At 37.6% G+C, this 21218-nt stretch overlaps 2 protein-coding genes and 1 long non-coding RNA gene across 3 annotated transcripts; 1 reads left to right on the forward strand and 2 right to left on the reverse strand.

Annotated features, from left to right (window-relative positions):
* Positions 1–939, forward strand: LOC143883376 (uncharacterized). Its single transcript, XR_013252369.1, has 2 exons — positions 1–256; positions 359–939. It is a non-coding gene; the product is annotated as an uncharacterized LOC143883376 (long non-coding RNA).
* Positions 940–4506: 3567 nt separating this feature from the next.
* On the reverse strand, positions 4507–5777 carry LOC143883377 (uncharacterized). The gene has a single exon (XM_077386735.1). It carries the CDS (start codon positions 5605–5607, stop codon positions 4858–4860), a length of 750 nt encoding a protein of 249 aa, XP_077242850.1. The 5' UTR covers positions 5608–5777; the 3' UTR covers positions 4507–4857.
* Positions 5778–8316: 2539 nt separating this feature from the next.
* LOC143884674 (putative potassium transporter 13) lies at positions 8317–20776 on the reverse strand. Its single transcript, XM_077388357.1, has 9 exons — positions 20456–20776; positions 18413–18647; positions 18069–18317; positions 16944–16994; positions 11805–12065; positions 11659–11711; positions 11101–11215; positions 9976–10230; positions 8317–9750 (listed from the first exon to the last, which is right to left on the reverse strand). Exons 1-9 carry the CDS (start codon positions 20498–20500, stop codon positions 8780–8782), a joined length of 2235 nt encoding a protein of 744 aa, XP_077244472.1. The 5' UTR covers positions 20501–20776; the 3' UTR covers positions 8317–8779.
* Positions 20777–21218: the final 442 nt, after the last annotated feature.

The following is a 21218-nucleotide window of genomic DNA, read 5'->3' on the forward strand; positions in this document are numbered from 1 at the left end:
GGTCCAGGACAAAAAAGTATCCGTTAAAACTTGAACGTTGAGGAACCGTTGAGACAAAGGGAGAGAGAAAAAGTGACGTGATGAGATTCTTCCTTAGAGGTGAGGCATAGTGCTATAAAATCCAAGCTTCTGATGAAATCTCCATTCCATCTCTGTTTCATTTCTTTCTTCATTTCTGAGCATCATACCCTTCAATCACAAACACCTCTTTTTCGTATTTGAAATCCCAATCTATTCCCATCAAAGCCTATCAAATGTAAGTATCAGGCTTAATCTTTTAGGCTTTTGTATTCCTTTCTTTATTTTATTAGATTCTCTTATTTGAATTGCGATCTTTGTTTTCTTCCCTCTCTTGCAGATATTGGTCTGGTGGAGTTGAAATCTGATCACAGATCTAAAGAGTTTTTGTTAAAGAGAAAAATGGGTTTTGTTCTGGTTATCTCCCTCCCTCTGATTCTTTTCGCCATAATCCTCGGTTTTGGATGCTATTATCTTGGGAGAGCAAAGGGGAGACAAGATGTGCGAACCAATGCGCAGATTTACGGGGTGCCGACCCCACCACCAGGTGGTGTGGGGTCTCTGACTTCATCCCCTCCAACCACCCATATGAAGGAGGGAAATGCAATGAATGTTTGAGAGGCAGTGCAAAAAAAAAGAACAGAGACAGGTTTCTGCTTTCAAAGCCTCCTTGAGTTGCTTGAGTAGACCACTGAATTTTTTTCTCTAATGAGTTAGTTTGTTTTGAGGTCATTTGTTGTTGTAATTCTTGTATGAGTTTTGATTTTTTTTTCCTTTCCCCATTTGCTTTCAAGGGATTGTGTTGCTTATTCTTTTGCTGTAATACTAGATGAGAAGTTGGGTTATATGGGTGTAAATTAGTTTAAGTAATGTAAGATATGATGGCTTTCTTTTGAGATAAATGTAGAGATTCTTCTATTATATTTGTATCTATAAACCCGGTTGGTTTATTGGACTCTAAATTAAACATAAATTTGAGTCCAATAATCAATTATGGACTCACATTAGGTTCTCAAAATCCAAAACCAATAGGGCCTCTACGTTATCTCAAAATCCAAAACAAAAAAAGGGCCTAAATGTTGTGTACAGACCAATTGATCCAGATTACCACTGACTAACATGCCAAATTATGAATTTTCGGGATTGATTTTGGATTTGTGGGCTTCAATGATCAAACAAAATGCCTGATCTAGTTGTATATCCATCACAATTTGATTGAACGTCAAAAGTAGGATAGATACTGTATAGATTGCGATTATGAGGTTGTCACAGAGGCTTTTTTCTCAACACACTACACTCTAGTCCTTGTTGGTCTAAAAAGCTGGTTTTTGATACCCAAGAAGACGTAACCAATTCATTCAACAAAATTTGGGTATATGGCATTGAAATAGTCCCATTAATGTACCCAAACTTCAGCTTTCCACAGAAGAGACAGAGCGACCTCCCAAATTTTAAAAGATCATTCCATGTGCATGCATGATACCCAACAAAAATAGTCCTTGTTGGTATATGGCATTGAAATGCATAATGCACAAAAACACCATCTAGTCCTTGTTGGTCTAAAGCTGGTTTTTGTGATACCCAAGACATAACCAATTAATGTGTACCCAAACTTCAGCTTTCCACAGAAGGAGACAGAGCGACCTCGGAGTAAACTCGGAGTTAAATTTTAAAAGATAGGGTAAACTCGGAGTTAAATTGCATAATACAAGTAGAATTGTGCAAGAAACTTCCTTGATAGCAACTAAGTATTGTGCATTGAAATAGTCCCATTAATGTTCCCAAACTTCAGCTTTCCACAGAAGAGACAGAGCGACCTCCCAAATTTAAAAGATCATTCCATAGGGTAAACTCGGAGTTGTGCAAGAAACTTCCTTGATAGCAACTAAGTATTGTGCATTGAAATAGTCCCATTAATGTACCCAAACTTCAGCTTTCCACAGAAGAGACAGAGCGACCTCCCAAATTTAAAAGATCATTCCATAGGGTAAACTCAGAGTTGTGCAAGAAACTTCCTTGATAGCAACTAAGTATTGTGCATTGAAATAGTCCCATTAATGTACCCAAACTTCAGCTTTCCACAGAAGAGACAGAGCGACCTCCCAAATTTAAAAGATCATTCCATAGGTAAACTCGGAGTTAAAATGCATAATACATGTAGAATTGTGCATGAAACTTCCTTGATAGCAACTAAGTATTGTGCATTGAAATAGTCCCATTAATGTACCCAAACTTCAGCTTTCCACAGAAGAGACAGAGCGACCTCCCAAATTTAAAAGATCATTCCATAGGGTAAACTCGGAGTTAAAATGCATAATACATGTAGAATTGTGCATGAAACTTCCTTGATAGCAACTGAATAAGTAAAACTGAACAAAATTTTGGGGTATATGTGGCATTGAAATATTCCCATTAATGTACCCAAACTTCAGCTTTCCACAGAAGAGACAGAGAGCGACCTCCCAAATTTTAAAAGATCATTCCATAGTGCTTGAAACTTCCTTGATAGCAACTAAATAAACGAAATATAGAATGGTTGGTCTGTAGCACAATTCTCTACTACAAAAACAGCTACAACTAAGACAGAAAAATAAATAAATTAATTAAATGAATCCTGAAATTACCATTAAAAATAATTCAGAGAACAAGAGGATGTTGATAATCTCGCCTCTAAAGTTTGAGATATCCAAGTGATAAAAGAATAAGATCCATGGTTACCCTACTGTAAAAATCTTCAAGCTTATGCAGGGTTACCATGGTTACCTACTGTAAGATCCACGGTTACCTAATGAGATATCCAGTATATTATTCTCCTGTAGTTTGAGATATCCATGGTTACCTACTGTAAAAATCATCGAGGGATCTTGAGTTCCTTAGAAACGTAAAAACACTAGAAGGAACAGTAAACTATTCTTATATATGATATGACTGTAAAAAATGAAAAATAACATGAAGATTGTCTGACCATCAACATGAATCATCTTCATCCTTACCATAATTCGAATGTATATAGGTGGTCCCACAACATTGCTAAGCATACCAAATATTGTCTGAACAGGTCACCCATTTGATGTTCCACAGTAAAAGGTTTCAAAAGTTTTCATATGCAAAACAAAATGTTCAGTATATTATTCTCTGTAGTTGATGAGGGGAAACCTTTTTGACCTTTTTGTATTTTCAAGGAGAATAATATACAGAAAATCTGAGCCTATGTAGCAGCCCTCTCATGAAACATGCCATTCCACGAAAATGCTTTCTGCGATGGTCCCTATAAAATCCCTACCAAAAAACACCACCAAACGCAGAACATTCACCAGAATGTGTATAAGAAACAAAAAAATGATATTGGAATGTCATTGTTTACATGAAAAAAACACAACCTCGACTATGAAAATAGAGTTGCCTGATCTGCAGCATAATAATTTCATCTACAAAAATTGAAGGGCTACATCCAATCTGACCAAATAATGGAATTTGATGAAGGAATTTTGAAGGAGCATATATCTCTAATATCCTATGATATATGATGTAAATATCTCTTATACCCTCCAAACAGGGATTTGCACACTTCTCTGCTACCCCTTGCTGCAGCCTTTCCTCATAATTTTTAGTGGGGATTTGCCAGGGACCATCACAGAAGGCATTTCGCAGGCTGGCAGTTGGCAATGAGAGAGCAGCCACATAGGCACGTATTTTGTCTTATTTATTCAATTCATCAGAGGTGGCCTGCACTCTCATGCAACACAGCCCCGCCCCGCCTGCAAAATCCTTATGCGATGGTCCCTAGCAAATCCCTTTTTAGTGATCTGCATATTTTTGCTTTTCTCCTCGATTGGGGTTACCTCTAAAGGAGTATATTTTACACTTCTAGCGCTGCGCAGCTTTTACTCCTAAAATTTTTACTCACCATTAAAACTGATTCAAATAGCAAAAGGATGGCTCTACAAATCAGAGCTTGTTCTAAATAATACTTTAGAACAAGTTCCATGGTGCCCCCCACTGTACATCATAGAACTTGTGTCAGGCCTCCGGCACACTCAAACCATCTAGAAGGATTGGTTATCCCTATAGTATGAAGGCTAAATTACCATCAATATATAAAGCAATCACGAAATCAACCTTAACAAAATATTATGCGTTATTGCATTTGGGTCTTTAAAGACAATCTCCAAGACTTGTTCTAAATAATACTTTAGAACAAGTTCCATGGTGCCCCCCACTGTACATCATAGAACTTGTGTCAGGCCTCCGGCACACTCAAACCATCTAGAAGGATTGGTTATCCCTATAGTATGAAGGCTAAATTACCATCAATATATAAAGCAATCACCAAATCAACCTTAACAAAATATTATGCATTATTGCATTTGGGTCTTAAAGACAATCTCCAAGACATATGTTACGGTATAAGAAGAAAATCTTCTTTTACAAATTCTAGGAAAGAGTAGCTTGATACCAACTCTTTCAGTCAAAACCAAAACCCAGATATCCTGCATCTCCATTCCATTTGTAATTACAGAAAAACACGACTAAATACAAAATAATTACCAGAAAAGTAAAAGATAAAGAAAAATATTTGAACGTATTCAAATTTAATTCTTGATTTCTTCGTGGATTTCAATGGCTACAAAAGCAGAACAAAACATTCTGCGTATCTTTCCTGTCTAACCCCCCATCCTTCTCATCTGTGGCAGAATCAAGATTCTTCTGCCACTCAAAAGACCCACAACAGGTGTTTTTTTTTTTAAAGTACCAACAAGATAAATATGAAATAAAAGAAAGAAAAACAGGATAAATTCTCTGAAATCCCATGAGAAAGTACCCTTTATCTTTCAAACCCTAATTACATAACACAACCCTGATAAGACCCAAAACCAGGCAAGAAGCTGCCACAAAGAAGAGAGTTACGAAATCCCTCGCCGACCATTTATTCACCGCCTTTGTCTCAACCCTCAAACTCTTAGCCCTCCTCAATGCGTCAACCTCCTTCAATAGATCAAATTCCACCCCTTTTTTCTTCAATTCCACAACACATTTCTTCATAAGCTTCCCATCTTCTTTTTCCCTCTCCAACAGCTTCTCCATATGACACTCGACATCGGTCTTATAACGAATTGCCCAAATGATAAACAAAGAACAAAAAACCGAGCAGACGGAAGGGATCCAAGATCGGTGGCAAGCGGATCGGGGTTCGCTTGCCGCAGTGCTATAGAGAAGGAGAAGAACAGTGGAATGGAAAATGAAGAAAGAACAATAGAGTTGGGTTATCTCTTTACGGGTAGCGTCTATTCGGGTTTCTTTGAGGGTGATTCTGCGGAAGATGAGTTCATCTTCCTTGAGCCATTGCTTGAGGAGGAGCTTATGGGTCGGGCTTTCGGCGATTTGGTGGAGAGGGTGAGGGGGTTTGGGTTCTTTAGGGTTAGTTTCTTCAACTGCCATGGATGTAGAAGAAGGGAACATCATTGAGTATAAATATGGAGAATGAAAAGAGATAAAAATGGTATCAAAGAAGAGAGTAATGGGGATGAAAGAGAGGAAAGAGAAGAAGAGTGGAAAGAAATTCAATTGGTATCTGTTCTCAACGGTCATATTTCTTTTAAATGCATAGTAACGGTCGAATTTGGGGAGTTTGAAGGGAAGATTCCAAGGTCATATCATTTTTTCAAACTTCAAACGGCCGACTTGTAATAATCGTATTCCAGTAATGCCCCTCTTTGCTGGGGAAATTATACTAATCACTGATCGGGGCCATTGATTTGGTGGACCACCTATAGAACATAAGGTCCCACATGTTCCATCTTTGAATAAAGTAATGGGGGCTATTATCAAAACAAGGGAATGCATATATTATCTCTAAATAGGCTGTTTGGATCTAACGGGAAAAAAAAAAACTATAGGCCATGTTAGACAACCATGGTTCATGGAATATTTGTGGAGTAGTACAAGAGGGGCAAAGGCCAAATAGGCTGGAGGGAAAGAGTGACTTGACTTGGTGGGTGAGTCAGGAGAGCATGGGGTGGAATTGGAAAACAAGGAAAACAAAAATCCCATTTTCAAAACGGGATTTTTCTTTTCTTTGTTTACCAACCCCAATCACATGCTCTCCTGACTCCTGACTAAAATCTATCTCTCACCACCTCTCTCTACCCTACCCTTCTCTAACTTTGGGTAAACAAATATTCCATGAATTTTTTTTTCATGGTTGCCAAACATGTATATATACTACCTTTCCCATGTGAAAGAATATTTCCTTAGAAGAAAAAAATATTTTTTTAAAATTTTAAAAATAAAATTATTTTGGAAAAAAATTTCCTTCAAAATGAATTAGCAAAAATTCACTTTTCATGAAAAGATGTTCAAAAATAAATTTCTCCATCATCCAAACGGCCGATAAAGTATGTAATTAAGGTAGAAAAAGAAAGAAAAGGAACCTCTAAAGATGTTTGTAAACGATTACTAAAAGATGTTTAGTAAAAATCCATATAAAATTAACTAAAAAGAAGGCATTAGCAATGCGTGAGAAATGAGCGCAAGAGACAATTGAAAATTAGGGGAAAAAATATTGGAGAGAATATAACAAAATAAACTAATGTAACATCCTCTTAAACCTAGAAATTGTAACTATGCCCTTGTTTTTTTCTGATGCATAATTTTGAATTACTAAGAAAAAGAAGAAATCTTTAATCTACAAATATGTCTGGATTGCAGAAAAGATTTTTCTTCTCTTGTTTCCTTTTATCTAATTTCTATCCCTTTTCTTTATGGCTCCGTTTCTTCGACGTAAAACGGGCGTAAAACAAATTTTATGCCCAATTTTGAACTAAAAAATGACTTTAAAATTTGTTTTACACCCATTTTACATCGAAAGCCTAAATGCCAATAGAACTCATCTCATGGAAGGAACACATCAATCTACTCTAAGAAATCAAGAGTTTTTCATTCTCACAACAGAGAGGAAAAGTCTGATATGCTAAATTCACAATAGTAAAAAGCTAAAAAGAAGTAGAGGTATTCTAATTGCATAAGCAGTGTATCATAATCCAACCTGATTATAACCAAAAGACAGACAAGGGGGGTGGAAGTATTGTTTTTCGCATCACACTATCATAATCCAACCTCATTATTAGCCCACAAGAACTTAATGGTGTATGATATTGTTTCACCTTCGTTGTGTCTGAGTGCGCCACCTGGAAATCATCAGGCTTTCACTTTCCTGTGAAAAACTGAGGTTAGTATCACTAAAAAAAATGCTTTTCAATCTCAGCCTTTCACAACAGAGTGGGCTGATTTCTGGGCATCATGGAAATGAAAAAGTCTCATGGTGTATTATCTTTACAAGTGTTATACCTGTTTTTATAGTGTCTCTGCCAAACTCATATCAAACATGGTGATGATAAAATCCATTGCTGGAAATATAGAGAAAATATAAAAGAAAAAAAACCGAAGAGCCCACATGAAGAATGTCATGGTGGGGTTTGCCAATCTCGAACTTTTTCAGTTTTCTCACTCACCATAGAAGAAAAAATAAGAGAAAAAGAACTGTGAAGAATGGCTGCCCTCACCGAACTTCAGTCAGAAGTGGTTCTCACACCAAAAACATGAGCTTACCTGCCTTAACTGTACGTAGATTCCATCAAGGAAAATGATAGGTGCACTCATTGCCCTTTCCACATTACACTCATTGCCCTTTTTCTTTCTTAATATAACTGCTCTCTGATAAACCAACCCCCCCCCCCCCCCCCCCCCCCCCAACTTTTTAGTTAACTAAAGGCAAAGAAAAACGTTAAAGGGGGTGAATCTATCCTCAAAGCAGTGAACCATTCTCACAGAAACCGTTCGGGGGGATAACATTTCCCTTAATAAAATAACTACGATATCCATATTTCGGGACTTATTCTTGAGCAATCTATAATTTATGTTTAGAGTATGAATAAAGATTAGGCCCTGTTTGTTTTGGATTTTGAGAACAAACTGAGAGTCCAAACTGATTGTTGGACTCAAATTTAGGTTTAATTTTGGGAAATGATAAATGTGCCCCATTCCATCACTTGGGGCACCCAGCTACAGTGTATCGATGACTGCAAAGGGGCTGTTGTACTTCACATTTAAGGAATGAAGTGACCTGATTGCCACGTACAATGCAGCTGGGTGTCCCAAGTGATGAAAAGGGGCTGTTGTACTTCGCATTTATCATTTCCCTTAATTTTAAGACGATAGTTGTCTTCCTTTTCTTTCTTTCTATTTTGAAAATTAGTTGTCTTCCTATTCAAAACCAAGAAAAAATGTAAAACAGTTCCATCACCAAATCTTGATATATCATTTCTTAAAAGAGAATATTAATAGGACACATCTTTACATACAAGAATATACAGGGAAACGAAAATGGTGAGTCACCAAAAAAAAAAGATGGTGAAAGAAGAATTTTGGGTTTGTATCCTCTCCTAACCTCTTGTACAGTTTAGCCAGTTTGGATCACCTCATTACTTCTTTCAGCCTTCTCCCACAGACGGCATAAGAAGCAATATGTCCATACTTTCTCAATAAATGTCAAATATATCCCCACTGTCTTCCGCATACCGATATTGCACCCAATTTCAGAAAACCAACTTCCAGTGGCATATATTTGTCATTTTCTTTCCCCAATTAGTATCAAGTTATCAACAGAAGATCAAATATCAGCTATATATTACCCTCCCTCTCCAGGATTGCCACAAGCTGAATCAGAATCTCATTTGCCTAATATTCACATCCCATTGTGTAATCACACATGGTAAACCGTACCAACCTCAATCAGTGAAGTATGTGGGATGCCGAGGGAAACCGCCGGGCGCCGGCAATTCCGTCGGAGAAACCCATAGACAAAGTCAATTGCAAACTTCTTCAATAATGAAGATTGCTCACTCGCCACAACGCATGTGTGCCCCATCATGTATGCCACCCCAGCCTCCTTGGCCTCAACCAATTCCTTCACTTCATCTCTCACTGCGACATCTCGGAACCCCACTTTCTTCCGCCTGCCAATGCCCGCATTTTTCTCAGGCCGCCCCACAGCATCCACCACCGGGCCTGACAGATTTCCAATCATAGACAGCTGCTCATTGGCCATGCTGCCCCCTTCTTCGCCTTCGCGCTGCAAGAACTCAGCCACCTTCATGATAAGGTGGTTTTCGAAATCATAAGAGTCCCTCCTTGAATCCTTGTAACCATACCTTACGACACACCGGAAAAGTCTGAACTCCGGTGGACCAATCCGGCCAATGAGGAAGCGTTCGCCGGGGGGAACTTTAGGAACTGTGAGCAACTGTAAGGAGACGAAGATAAGGATGCGGTGGAAGGCTGGGAAGTTTGTGACAAAATGAGCAAACATGGGTGGGACTCCAGAAACTACGTTCGAATAGATGAGTCCAATTCCGTTTACTCGGACAATACCCAAGCTTGGACCAAGGGTTAGGAGCCTTTCTATACAGACCTTGTTCTGTTGTTCAAATTCTTGCTTTTTTGAAGTTCCATAGTGCCATATAGACATCACAGACAAGACAATTAGGGAGAAGAGTAGAGGGAGCCAGCCTCCTTTTGGGACTTTGGTAAGACATGCAGTGAAATAGAGGAGCTCTATGGATCCAAAGATGGCGACGAACAAGAATGCTGTTAGAGCAGTTCGATTCCAAACTGTTATAATGACGAGGAACATCAAACAGGTAGTAACGAACATTACAGTGATCACTGCAAGGCCTGGGAAAAAAGAAAATCGGTGAAATCAGATCAGGAACAGGCAGAGCAATCAATGACAAGAGCCGAGAAGTAACAGAAGGAATATTTTCGGATGGGTCTGTTTCTGTCGACGTATAGAATAACAAATTTTATGCCCATTTTTAAGTGTACAAATAGACAAAATTTGTTTCACAGCCATTTTACGTCAAAAGAAACAGAGCCCAGGAGAAGTAGAGAACCACATACCATATGCATTTCCAATCATGTCGGTGTCTCTAAAGCCAATGACAACTGCAAGACACAAGACCATCAACATCCAGTTCACCTCTGGTATATAAATCTGCCCATGCACTTGGCTTGATGTGTGTATTATCTTCACACGTGGGAAGCACCTCAACGCCCTACACTGACTGATAATGGAGAAGGTGGCAGAAATAATTGCTTGACTCCCCACGACCGTTGCTAGCGTCGCAACAATAAATACTGGCCAGAAGATAACCTCTGCACAGAGAAATTTAAAAAAAAAAAGATTATGAGATTATGCAGTAGCAAAAAATATGAGAAATGGAATGTGGAAAAAATATCGTTGATTAACCAAAAATGTCACATACATGGAAGAACAAGGCAGCCATATTCACAAAAAAGGGGGGAGAGAGACAGAGATGGGGAGAGGGAGGGAGAGAGATTCCACTTTTTGAAACATGAGGCACCATTAAGAAAACATCCATGGATCTCAAAAAAACTGCGGACACAAATGCAATCATACAAAATAACGGATACAACCAATAAAGTAGGACTATCTAAGTTGGAAAAGTTCATATGCAATTTTTTTAATGGTAAGTTCAAAATTCAAATTTCCTACTAGTACTCCACTTTTTTGTTTACAAAGCTCCTTCGGTACCTATAGCTCGTAAAATGTAGCACCCAAAGTCAAGCAGAAGCCATTTATTGCAGCAATTGATAAAGCATGGGTGTTTCTACCCAATTACAAAAGATGGCGGTAACTGTATAGCAGTCCAAGGGTATATCTTATCTGGCCTCATCACATATCAGTATGACTACATGAGCCAAAATTTTACAAAACAAGAAATATACCCTGCTCAATTAGGATGTAAAGTGATGAAAATATTTAAGACCCTTCTAGCTATGAATTTCGGACCATAGTCCATGCTATTCCAGTTCTAAAGATGATATGCGAAGACTAAAACGCTTCCTGTGGGTATTATAGCTATACAAATGCAGAAACTTTGCCTGCATTCGGGTATTCATGAGATGAAGTAGTCACATGCAATTTTTCCCCTTTTAAAATACCTAAATATAAATAACTTGAGCATTACTTTAATTCAACTAAGCAGAAATGTAAATCCTTACCTGGGATGGCTTTGAAGAAGCTTCTCTGAAGGTCCATTTTGTGTTTTGAGAGATAAGCAGCTTCACCCATGTAGGCCAGAACCAAGCAGGGATAAACAACTCCTGTAAATGCTATCTGCCATAACAAAGATTTCATAACCACAGAATCGTCAATATCACCAGCCTTACCATAACCTACGATGGAAAAAATATACAAAATATGTGAATTCTTTGTAATCAATACATAGATAATCTCCCACATAACAACTCCCGGGCTAAATCAAGTGAACAGAATGTGGAAATGATGCAAAAAATATCATAAATAAAATTAGAAAAATGTTCATACCCTGGACATGAATAGAAACGGCATTAACAAATATTCATATTATTATGAATCAAAATGCCAGCCCATAAGGTAAACGCAGCAACATGGACAGCTTTCTAAAAGACGAACCAATTTTTTTCTTTTTTCTAAATTTTTTTAATGGCTCAGCACCAACAGCTCCACACATTTTCACTGTTTTCTAGTTTTGTTTAAACTCTAGTCCTATGAAATTTCTAACAGATATGGAAACTCACCCGGATAGAAAGCTGGGAAAAGTGCCCAAGATCCGCAAACATGGCCTCCGCACCTGTTCAAACGGACACACTTTATAAACCGTTGTGAAAAGGAGACAGATTCAAAAGCATATGCAAGACTTTCAAGGCAGAGAAAACCAACAGACCTGTAATACATAGAACAATGCCTCCAAGTGATCGCCATCCATCTCTTCCGGTCTTTCTGAAAAATTTATATATGTAATATGGAGACAGAGCACTGACAACACTTCGGTTCCATCGGATTGTGTTGTAAATGCCAACCCCAGTGATGCAGACAAGCCAAGCTATCAAGATTGGGGCAAAAAGAAAGCCAACCCTGTGTGTCCCATAGTGTTGAAGAGCAAACAATCCCACTAAGATAACACAGGCAAAGAATACCATGTAGTCTGCATGTATACAAATATTTTAATCCTATAATGAATAATATAGAATGAAAAAGTTATATATATATATATATATATGAAACTTTGAAGAAAATGACAAAAAACTGTTTTTCAAACAAAAAAAATTGACAAAAAACGGCTTTAAAAAAAAATGACAAAAAACTACCAATAATGGGTTATTTTTTAACTTATGGACGGAAATTTAATTTAGAATTGGATTATTGCAAGACGGAGATGGATTCTAACGATCTAAATCCAATCATACTCCTACTGTTGGTAGATCAGATCCTAACCATAAGAGAGGTGCTTACAGGTTTGAGGATCTACAATAGGCTTTTCAAAGTCTGCTTATCAACGAGGGGTACTCATCAAATTCTGGATTGTGGGCTGATGGCCGAGATGTGGGACCATAGAGATTCAAAAATTATATGGATGAGATCGCTGCTATTTGTTCAAATGAAACCGTTTCTTTTTCATTTGTTCGCATCCCTAGAAGCACCAATGATTCAGCAGATAGTCTCAATCTGGCATCCATAGGGATCTCTTATATGAAAGTGCTTCTGGTCAACTGATCAACAAGAAAAACAGTGATCATGCATGTGGGTATAACCTTTCTATTACGAGGAAAATTATTATCCAATCAGTAACGGGCTATCACCTGTCTTAGAGCTTCCCTCTTTAAAGGAAGACTAAGAGTTGACTTTTTTGAGAAGCTTGTCAATAAAATAAGAAGAGGGTTGCGGGCCGAAAAGGAAAACACCTATCTCAGAGGTAAATTGGTTTTATTGAAGTATGTTCTATCGTCAATGCCGACATATACTTTCAGCTATGAATCCGCCTATGACAGTTATTAAGAGAACGGAAAGAATTCTGGCTAACTTTTGGTGGAGAAAAATGGAGCATGGAAACAAGCATCTCTGGTTGGCTTGGGACAAGCTTTGTAAAAAAACAAGCATCTCTGGTTGGCTTGGGACAAGATGTTAGAATGGCTTTCAGAGCAATCCATAGGCTCCATGGAGACCACTCATTATGGAGTGAATTCATGACTATCTGGTATTTAAAGAGCAAGAAGTTCTAGTTGGTGAATCTCAAGGAAGGTGATTCAAAGCTTTGGAAAGACAAGATACTCAGGAGAGACGTTGATAAAGGGTGCATTAATTTCTGGGCGGATAGGTGGATAACCAATGTGCCTCTTTTGAGTCATGTGGATAACGTTTTGGTTGTGAATGTAGATATGTGTAACGAAGAAGTCATAATGGGTCGGGTGATTGAAACGCAAAAAAGTATGCTTATCATTTATGTCTTGATATTGTGAACAATATTATGAACTCAAATCTTACTCTATCCAACTGAGAAGATCAGTTGATTTGGGTTCCATACATATTTGGTTTCTTTTCGATCAGCTCAGCTTGGAAAACAGTTAGAACCCAAAGTAGCAAAAAAGTTTGGGCGAGATTCATCTAGAAGGATATGCTTACCAAGATTTGCTGCTTTTTTTTAAATGGTGATTTGCCGCTTTTTGTGGCAGTGATTTAACTGTGCTACAGTGCTACACCCATAGTTGTCAGCCCGTGACTCGATTTCTTAATTTTATGACTCGTGACTCATAAGAGTTTTTGAAAAGAGTAGAAATGTAGTCGAAAAAAGATCATTATATCTCAAAAGATGAAGCATGTAAAAAAAATAACCCAATTGCACATAGATAAAGCACTAAGCCATAAATATCCATCTATCCATAATATATGCTAAGCACGTAACTTTCCAAATGTTATTCACCTTTTCAGAAAAAAAAAATTCCTGGAAAGTATTTTCCGTTTTGATCTTTTGATTGGGTGGGGTGGGGCCCATATTCTATACCCAAGAATAGCATGGGTAGGGTCCACTATTTTACCCTTGATCTGATGAGCCCACCACCTCTATCCAAACCCATGCATACACCGTGGGACCAGCTTTTTTTTTTTGAATGGTTTGGACTAATTATTTTACACCTCATGCTATGATGGGGTGGGGCCCAATATTTAATGACCATGCCTAGGATTGGTGGGGCCCATATTCTATACCCAAGAATAGCATGGGTAGGGTCCACTATTTTACCCTTGATCTGATGAGCCCACCACCTCTATCCAAACCCATGCATACACCGTGGGACCATTTTTTTTTTTTTGAATGGTTTGGACAAATTATTTTACACCTCATGCTATGATGGGGTGGGGCCCAATATTTAATGACCATGCCTAGGATTGGTGGGGCCCACTGTCTCTACCCAAACCAATGCAAAAAGTGGGGCCCACCATTTTACCCCCAACGTTATTGACAATGTGGTGTCCACCGTCCCAACCCAAACCTATGCATTTGACTGGAGCCTGCCATTTTACATCTCATGTTTTGATGGCGTGGGGCCCACCATTTACTAATAAATAACTACATGCTTGTAACTTGCATGAACAAAAATAATTAAGTTTTAAGTTCCTACTTCCAAGTTTTCAACCATCAAAGCAAGAAAGCCCAGGCCAAACGACTCGATTCGACTCGTAAGAGTCATAGTTTTTTTACTCGACTCGTAAGAGTCACCAGATGACTCGTAAGAGTTTTCGACAGAGGCAACTCGCATGGACGACTCGACTCGAGAGTTGACTCGTACGACTGGTAAGAGTTTGACAACTATGGCTACACCTATAGACAGCTGCATTCAAAAGAGATTTATTCATATAGCGTTGAACTGTAATTGTTGAAAATGGGTAAGAGGCAAACCTAGATTACCTTTTCATTGATAGTAGTATGGAGAATACAATTTGGATTTACTTCTCTACAAAGCTCGACATCCCTATGATCCAATATCAAAGTGTACAAGGTTGGTGTTGGTATAACATAGCTAGCAAAAGCAGCCAAAATCAATTTGGAAACCTTATTAGAATCATTCCTTCTTTTATATTATGGGAGATTTGGAAGGAAAGGTGTAGAAGGCGTATGAAATGTAAAATCAGATCCCCTACTACAATGATCAAATATGTTCTGGAGTGGATCAAATCCATTGTAGGTAGCATAAATCCTTGAAAAGAATGCTCCTTTATAGAAACTTTGGCCCTGCCTCCAATGGGCATTGATCAAATCAAAGTAACTCCTCCTAAGGCTGTGTGGGTAACTTGGATTAGACCTCATAACAACTCCCCCGAGCTAAACATTGATGGTGAATTTAAAGGAAACCCAGGTGAGCCTGGAGGTGGTGACATTATTTGCGAATGTACAGCTGAGGTAATTTGTAGCTTTCTATCACTAGTATGTAAAGGGTTCTAATATGCAATCTGAATGAAGAGAATTGCTAGATGTCCTTAGATATTGTAAAGCTATAGAGATCCAAAGATTATGGGTTGAATCAGATAGTTAAGTGTTTGGTTAATGACATTAAGGGGAAGGACAATATTCCATGGTCGATTCTTTACTGTTGGTAAGAGATTGAGAGTTTATTGAGGTATTTGAATTCAATCATAACCCACCATTACAAAGAAGGTAACCAAGTGTCTAGGTAACCAAGTGTCTGACTCATTAGCAAAGTTTGCCTGCACTATTAAGGACAACATATTGCTTTATACTTGGCATCAGATCCCTAGGGAACCGAGGGGAACCACTTGTTGTGATGCGTTAAGCATTGGTAGCTTTCAAGGAAAAACTTAATATGTTTGATTTTTATTTGGGTTTGGAGGTAAGACGGAATGTCCTCCCTCTAGTATTTTTTGTTCTTATCAATAAAACTTAAGGTGACAGCCTAGATTCCTAGATAAATTCCGGGCTATCTTCCAAAAAACATAAAGGAATGGCAGACTCTGCCCTTCTTGTAATTATCACTAAATTTAAATAGATGGAGATCAATGAATTATGTGAATGTATCGTTGCTATTTGTTGGAATGCAAGAATTTCATTTTCTTTTGTTCACGTCATTGGAAGGGCAAACAATTTAGCTGATAAAGCTCGATCTGGCATGCATTGGGGTCTCTTATACGAATAACAACTTCTACCCATTTGCAATTATCATTAAATTTTAATATATGCTTCTTCAGAGAAAATCAATTTAGAATCACAAAAGAAACCCTTCACATAAATATTTGATCACTTTATAGGCACCCTTTACCAATTACCACCACACCATATTATGAATTTTATGAAACTATGTATACAAAGGGCGCACTTGTTCAATGATCCAAACCATTTATCTGTTAGCCCTAGCTATGGGTGAACCATGCATCAAAATCCACTCCCATCAGACAATTCTAACATTCCAATTCATAGTCATTTAATGGACGGTGAGAAAACAAAGAAGCAATGGTTTGTATTTACAGATAAATGGTTTGGATAATTGAACAAGTGGACCCCGCTTGTACTTCAACCCACTGATACTTTTCTTAGGAAAATATGTGCAGGTACCATATAAGGAGTTTTCATACTGTGAACTCGCGGCCATCCGAGTGTAGCAAAATAAAAATACAATGGGAGCCATGTATTTGGTTGATCTAAACCAATTATTTGTTGGACCCAGATATAGATAGGCCATAGGCCGTGCCGCCAAAATATTCTCTAGAGGATGATTCTAACCGTCCTATTTGTGGAGGTTTAAAATGGACAACACAGTATAGAAATCTCCATAGATCGGAGGGTTGGGATCATCTTAGGGAGAAGATTTTCTGGAATGGCCTATCTACATTAGGGCCCAAGAAATGAATGGTTTATATTACCCAATATGTTGGCCCCACAGTTTTTTTTATTTTTATTACACTTGCACTTCAGCAAGTTCACCACATAAAAAGTCTCATATAAGAACCCCAAAATCGTAGTCTTGATGGTCATTTATGTCATTTAGAAGAAATAGCAGTTGGTGATTTTACTTACTCTCATGTAGATGTGGGATCTTGATTTTGACGCCAGAAACTGCAGAGAGCACTGGAAAATCCCAACAACGAAAATACCAGATATTAGTTTTGCAGTATGATGTTGTCTATAGAATAATCATATGATAACACAACTTCTCTTCAAGTGAGATGCCTGTTATTTTTCAATATAATCCACTCAAGCCAGCCCCAATTACCTAGCTTCAGATGTGTACTAAATTATGTAAACATTAAAACATAGCCAATACGAATTTTAAGGACAGAAAAGCAACAAAACATTATAGTCCTCAGTTCATCACTGTTAACCTATGTTTCCTAAAAAGCAGCTTATTACTGACAAGTGGCACACGTGCGGGCTGATCAGTACCAATAATCAAATTGTACAATCGACCATATCAAGGGAATTGTGGCAATCACATAATCCTAACCTCTGATCAATTAATATTTTATCCATTGAAATGTGAACCATAGCCAACTTTTACTTTTAAAAATTTAACCATCCTTTTGCAAGCAACCAATCAAATGGTTATAATCCTCTGATATGTTCAAATTTGGAAACCATTCACCCAGATGGGTCCCTTTGATTGATGGGTCCACATTGCCTGCACATGTGCCATGAGTATTTATGTGCTTCTCTAGAGGCCAAACTAGCGAACTACTGTACTGTGAAAGCTTTTCTTGCTTTCTCATAATCATATTCTCATATATCCTAAAGATACAAACGCTATTCTGAGGTATTATTTCTACAAATTTAGAAGAATGACAACTCTCTGAATTTTTTTGTCTCATAAGATTTGTTCCAGAAAGTTTGAACTTTAAACCGTTTATCACCACCATAGAAAGCAATTAAAAGCGTAGGCACTGAGTGTATCATCAAGACTGTTGTGCTACCATGCCCAGTTTTGATGTCTTTATGTACCACAATGAATCATGGTTTCGACTAACCGGGAATCGTATTAACAGATAATAACAATAAAAAAATCACAAAGTCAAGAGACCATCCTTGTTAATTCCTGTGTCAGAACTCAGAATGTCCAAGAATATGGTAGTGTGAAACTCAACGGAAATAGCAGATTTTTTTTTTGAGATATAAATAGCAGATTTTTTTATTTAAAAAAAGCCATACCTGACATTGTTGGAGTCAGGATTCCATCACCAATAACCATACCAGTTCCCAGAAGTACAACTAGCAACAGTATAAAGCGAGAACTGCGATGCTTCTCGAAAAATTCCTTCAGCAGTGAACTCGTTCTCGTTTCCTTAACGGGAGAACCTGAGTTGTAAGCAGAAAGCTGCTCATGAGCACCTTGGGCAGTGTTCAAAAGGCTCATTTTTGAATGCCGGCAAAGTATCGAATATAAAGCAAAAGTTCCACCTAGAAAGATCAAGCTCTGTTAGACGCAGGAAGAAGTCAAGCCACACTATGAAAAAGGAGAAATCTAACACTAATACAGGTTTTTCTGGGAGCACCTTCGCCATTGTCATCAGCTCCTAATACAAGCATAATATACTTGCACAGAGGGATAAGAGTCAAAGTCCAAAAAACCAGAGAAAGTACCCCAAGGATGATATCATCATCATCCTCGTGGAGTTGCAACCTTCCAGAGAAGGTGCTTCTGAAAACATAGATAGGGGAAGTGCTCAGGTCACCATACACGACACCAAGGCTCTGGTACGCCAGACAGAGCGTTGTTTTGTATGCTTTCTGTCAGGTACATAAAAATGAAGAGTTATATGCTTTACTATAAATTGATAGGTGAAGATATCTAAAAACAAAAATCAGCGGAAGAAGAAAATACAAGATGGAAGAACTCCATCAAACATGTCTAAATGATGTACCATATTAAAAACATGCTAAAATCCCATCGGATGAGTTTAAAAACTTTAAGTAGAATAGGAAAACTCACTAGAAAGTCCATAAACAAAATTGTAAGAATGGGCCAACCTGTTAATCAGTTCTAATACCATCCAAAACTGTAAGAATCTCTCAGCCAAATGAAAAACAATAAAATAGATGAAAGAGCAAACAGAATCTTTCGGCATAAGTAATTAAACAAAGCCCAAATGAAACCAAACTTGGAATAAATTTCAACAAATGAAACTAAAAGCGGCATGAATAACCTTGCAAATCAAATAATGAAGAAAGCATTCAAGAAAAAAAAAACAAAGGGCATTAATCAACTCTTAAGCACGAGAAATGCGTGTAAATGGATGGAATTATATTAGAGAAAAGAAAACAGGACGATGGAATTATATAAAGAAAAGGAAACAAGGCCATACATTCAAATAATACATAATTGAAAAAAAAATTAAAAAAGAAAAAGATTCAATCCGTCAAAAAACAACCAGAAAACGTGCCTAACAGGATTTAAAAGAGAAAATTCAGTACATCATTCAAAGAGAGAGAGAGAGAGAGAATTTAGTAAAGGTCATATCAACTAAAACAAATTCAAGATCACTAGTCAACACGTGAAGAGAAGAAAATCAGTTTAGAATTCACGTGAACTCAAATAATAGATATTTCTTCTTCTACAAAATAACAATAGATAATTGAGAAAAATACAATAAAAATAGCAATTCAACTCACCTGAAACAAGGTCTAACCGAATTTGAAAGATAAAAAGCAGTCAAAAATCATCTCAATTAAAACCATTCAAAATTGCTAACCAACAAGTGAAGAGAAGAACAACAGTTTAGAATTCACAGATATTAAGTGGCCGTTTGGATACGCGAATTTTAGAATCCAGGTTTTTAGTTTGAAAACAGTGTAAAAGAGAGTTAGAGACAAGAGAAAAAGAGGACCAGCTGTAGTTTTTGAAATCATAGGATGTAGGAGAGATTTTTAAAACCTGATTTTCTTGCTTAAAATTCAAGAAACGCTGCCACGACAGCATTCAGCAGCTTGATTCATACCCTCTTTTACACTGTTTTCAAACTAAAAACCAGGATTCTACAATCCGCGTATCCAAACGGCCCCTTAATCTTTTAAAGTTCATTAAAAAACTACGAAGAGAGAGAGAGAGAGAGAGAGAGAGAGAGAGAGAGAGAGAGAGTTAAAATCCTATGTAATTCATTCTAAGACCTCTTTGAAAAGAAGAAAAAAAAAAAGGGAAATAATAACTAAAAATCGCTGAGTCGGACAAGTAATGTGCTGAAGATAGCTAACTTAACACGAAAAAAACCATTTACCTTGCGAAACGATGAAAGTTCTCCAAAAAGAAAGTTACAGGAGCAAAACGATTAGAAGATCACAAAAAAAAAAAAAAAAACAGAGCGAGTAAAAAACAGAGAAAATCTTTCGAAAGTAGTGAATTTGTACTTAAAAGTAGTCAAATAAGTGAAATCTTCCAATCATCATCAATGGAAGAAGATAAAAACAAATGCCTTCAAGAAATCTAACAAATTAAACTACATTAGAAAAGAAATAACACAAAAAAGAAATTCAATAGAGAGAGAGAGAGAGAGAGTACGCAACGAATCAAAAGGAACTAAAACAGAAAATTCAGAGCTCACCAAATACCGAAAAACTCGAGATTGCGAACTGGAATCCAGATCCATTCCCTCAAAACACTAACCCTAACTTCTAATTCGAATCTCGAGCTTTTATTTCTCTCAAACTCGAACTCTAAAAGAGAGATTTGGCCCAAAGTCTACTGAGTTTACTACTCTAGAAGAATTCAGACAGAAATTCTACAGAGAACTGGGGAATTTTGAAATGGTTTTTCAGTTTTCTGTAGTTTTCGGGAGCTCTCGATCCGACCATTAATGGTACTTGAAGGAGAGAAAAGAGAGCAAAATCAGTTTAAGACAACGTGTAGAGAAAAATACGGGGATTTCCTCTGAAAGCCCTCGAGTCCTCTACTACTAGGGTTTTTATAACTATTTGGTAGATGATATTTTCACCCCCCTGCAATACGTATGCGCTCCACTTATAACGTGATTTGACGTGAACAGTTGGCAAACTTTAACGCTTTTTTAATTTTGACGTCAAATCACGTTAAAAGATGGGCGCATGCGTACTTCAGGGGGGGGTGGGGGTGAAAATATCGTCGCATTCTTTTCCTTTTGCTAGGAGGATTGCGTACATCGCGACGGACCGTGACCGGTCCATCGACTCGTGTCTAGTTGGATCTGTTCGTTTTGGATTTTAAGAATTAGCTGTGTCCAAAACTGATTATTGGGCTCAAAATTCAACGCAATTTGGTGTCCAATAATCAGTTTTGGGCTAGAAATCCAAAACGAGCAGGGCCTTAAGAACTTTCACACGATTCTGACT

Source organism: Tasmannia lanceolata, unplaced genomic scaffold (genome assembly GCF_043159265.1).
Source record: "Tasmannia lanceolata isolate RefF3 unplaced genomic scaffold, GAP_Taslan_0.1 ptg000008l, whole genome shotgun sequence".
In the NCBI taxonomy this organism is placed as follows: Eukaryota; Viridiplantae; Streptophyta; class Magnoliopsida; order Canellales; family Winteraceae; genus Tasmannia; species Tasmannia lanceolata.

What these genes read in the sequence shown, in the direction of transcription:
- LOC143883377 (XM_077386735.1), bottom strand. Translation starts at nt 5,607, where the DNA reads ATGACCGTTGAGAACAGATACCAATTGAATTTCTTTCCACTCTTCTTC.
- LOC143884674 (XM_077388357.1), bottom strand. Translation starts at nt 20,500, where the DNA reads ATGGATCTGGATTCCAGTTCGCAATCTCGAGTTTTTCGGTATTTG. An exon ending in CTCGAGTTTTTCGGTATTTG is followed by an intron (nt 18,648 to 20,455) that starts GTGAGCTCTGAA and finishes TGTACCTGACAG; the next exon opens with AAAGCATACAAAACAACGCT. An exon ending in CTTCTTCAAAGCCATCCCAG is followed by an intron (nt 10,231 to 11,100) that starts GTAAGGATTTAC and finishes TTCTCTGTGCAG; the next exon opens with AGGTTATCTTCTGGCCAGTA.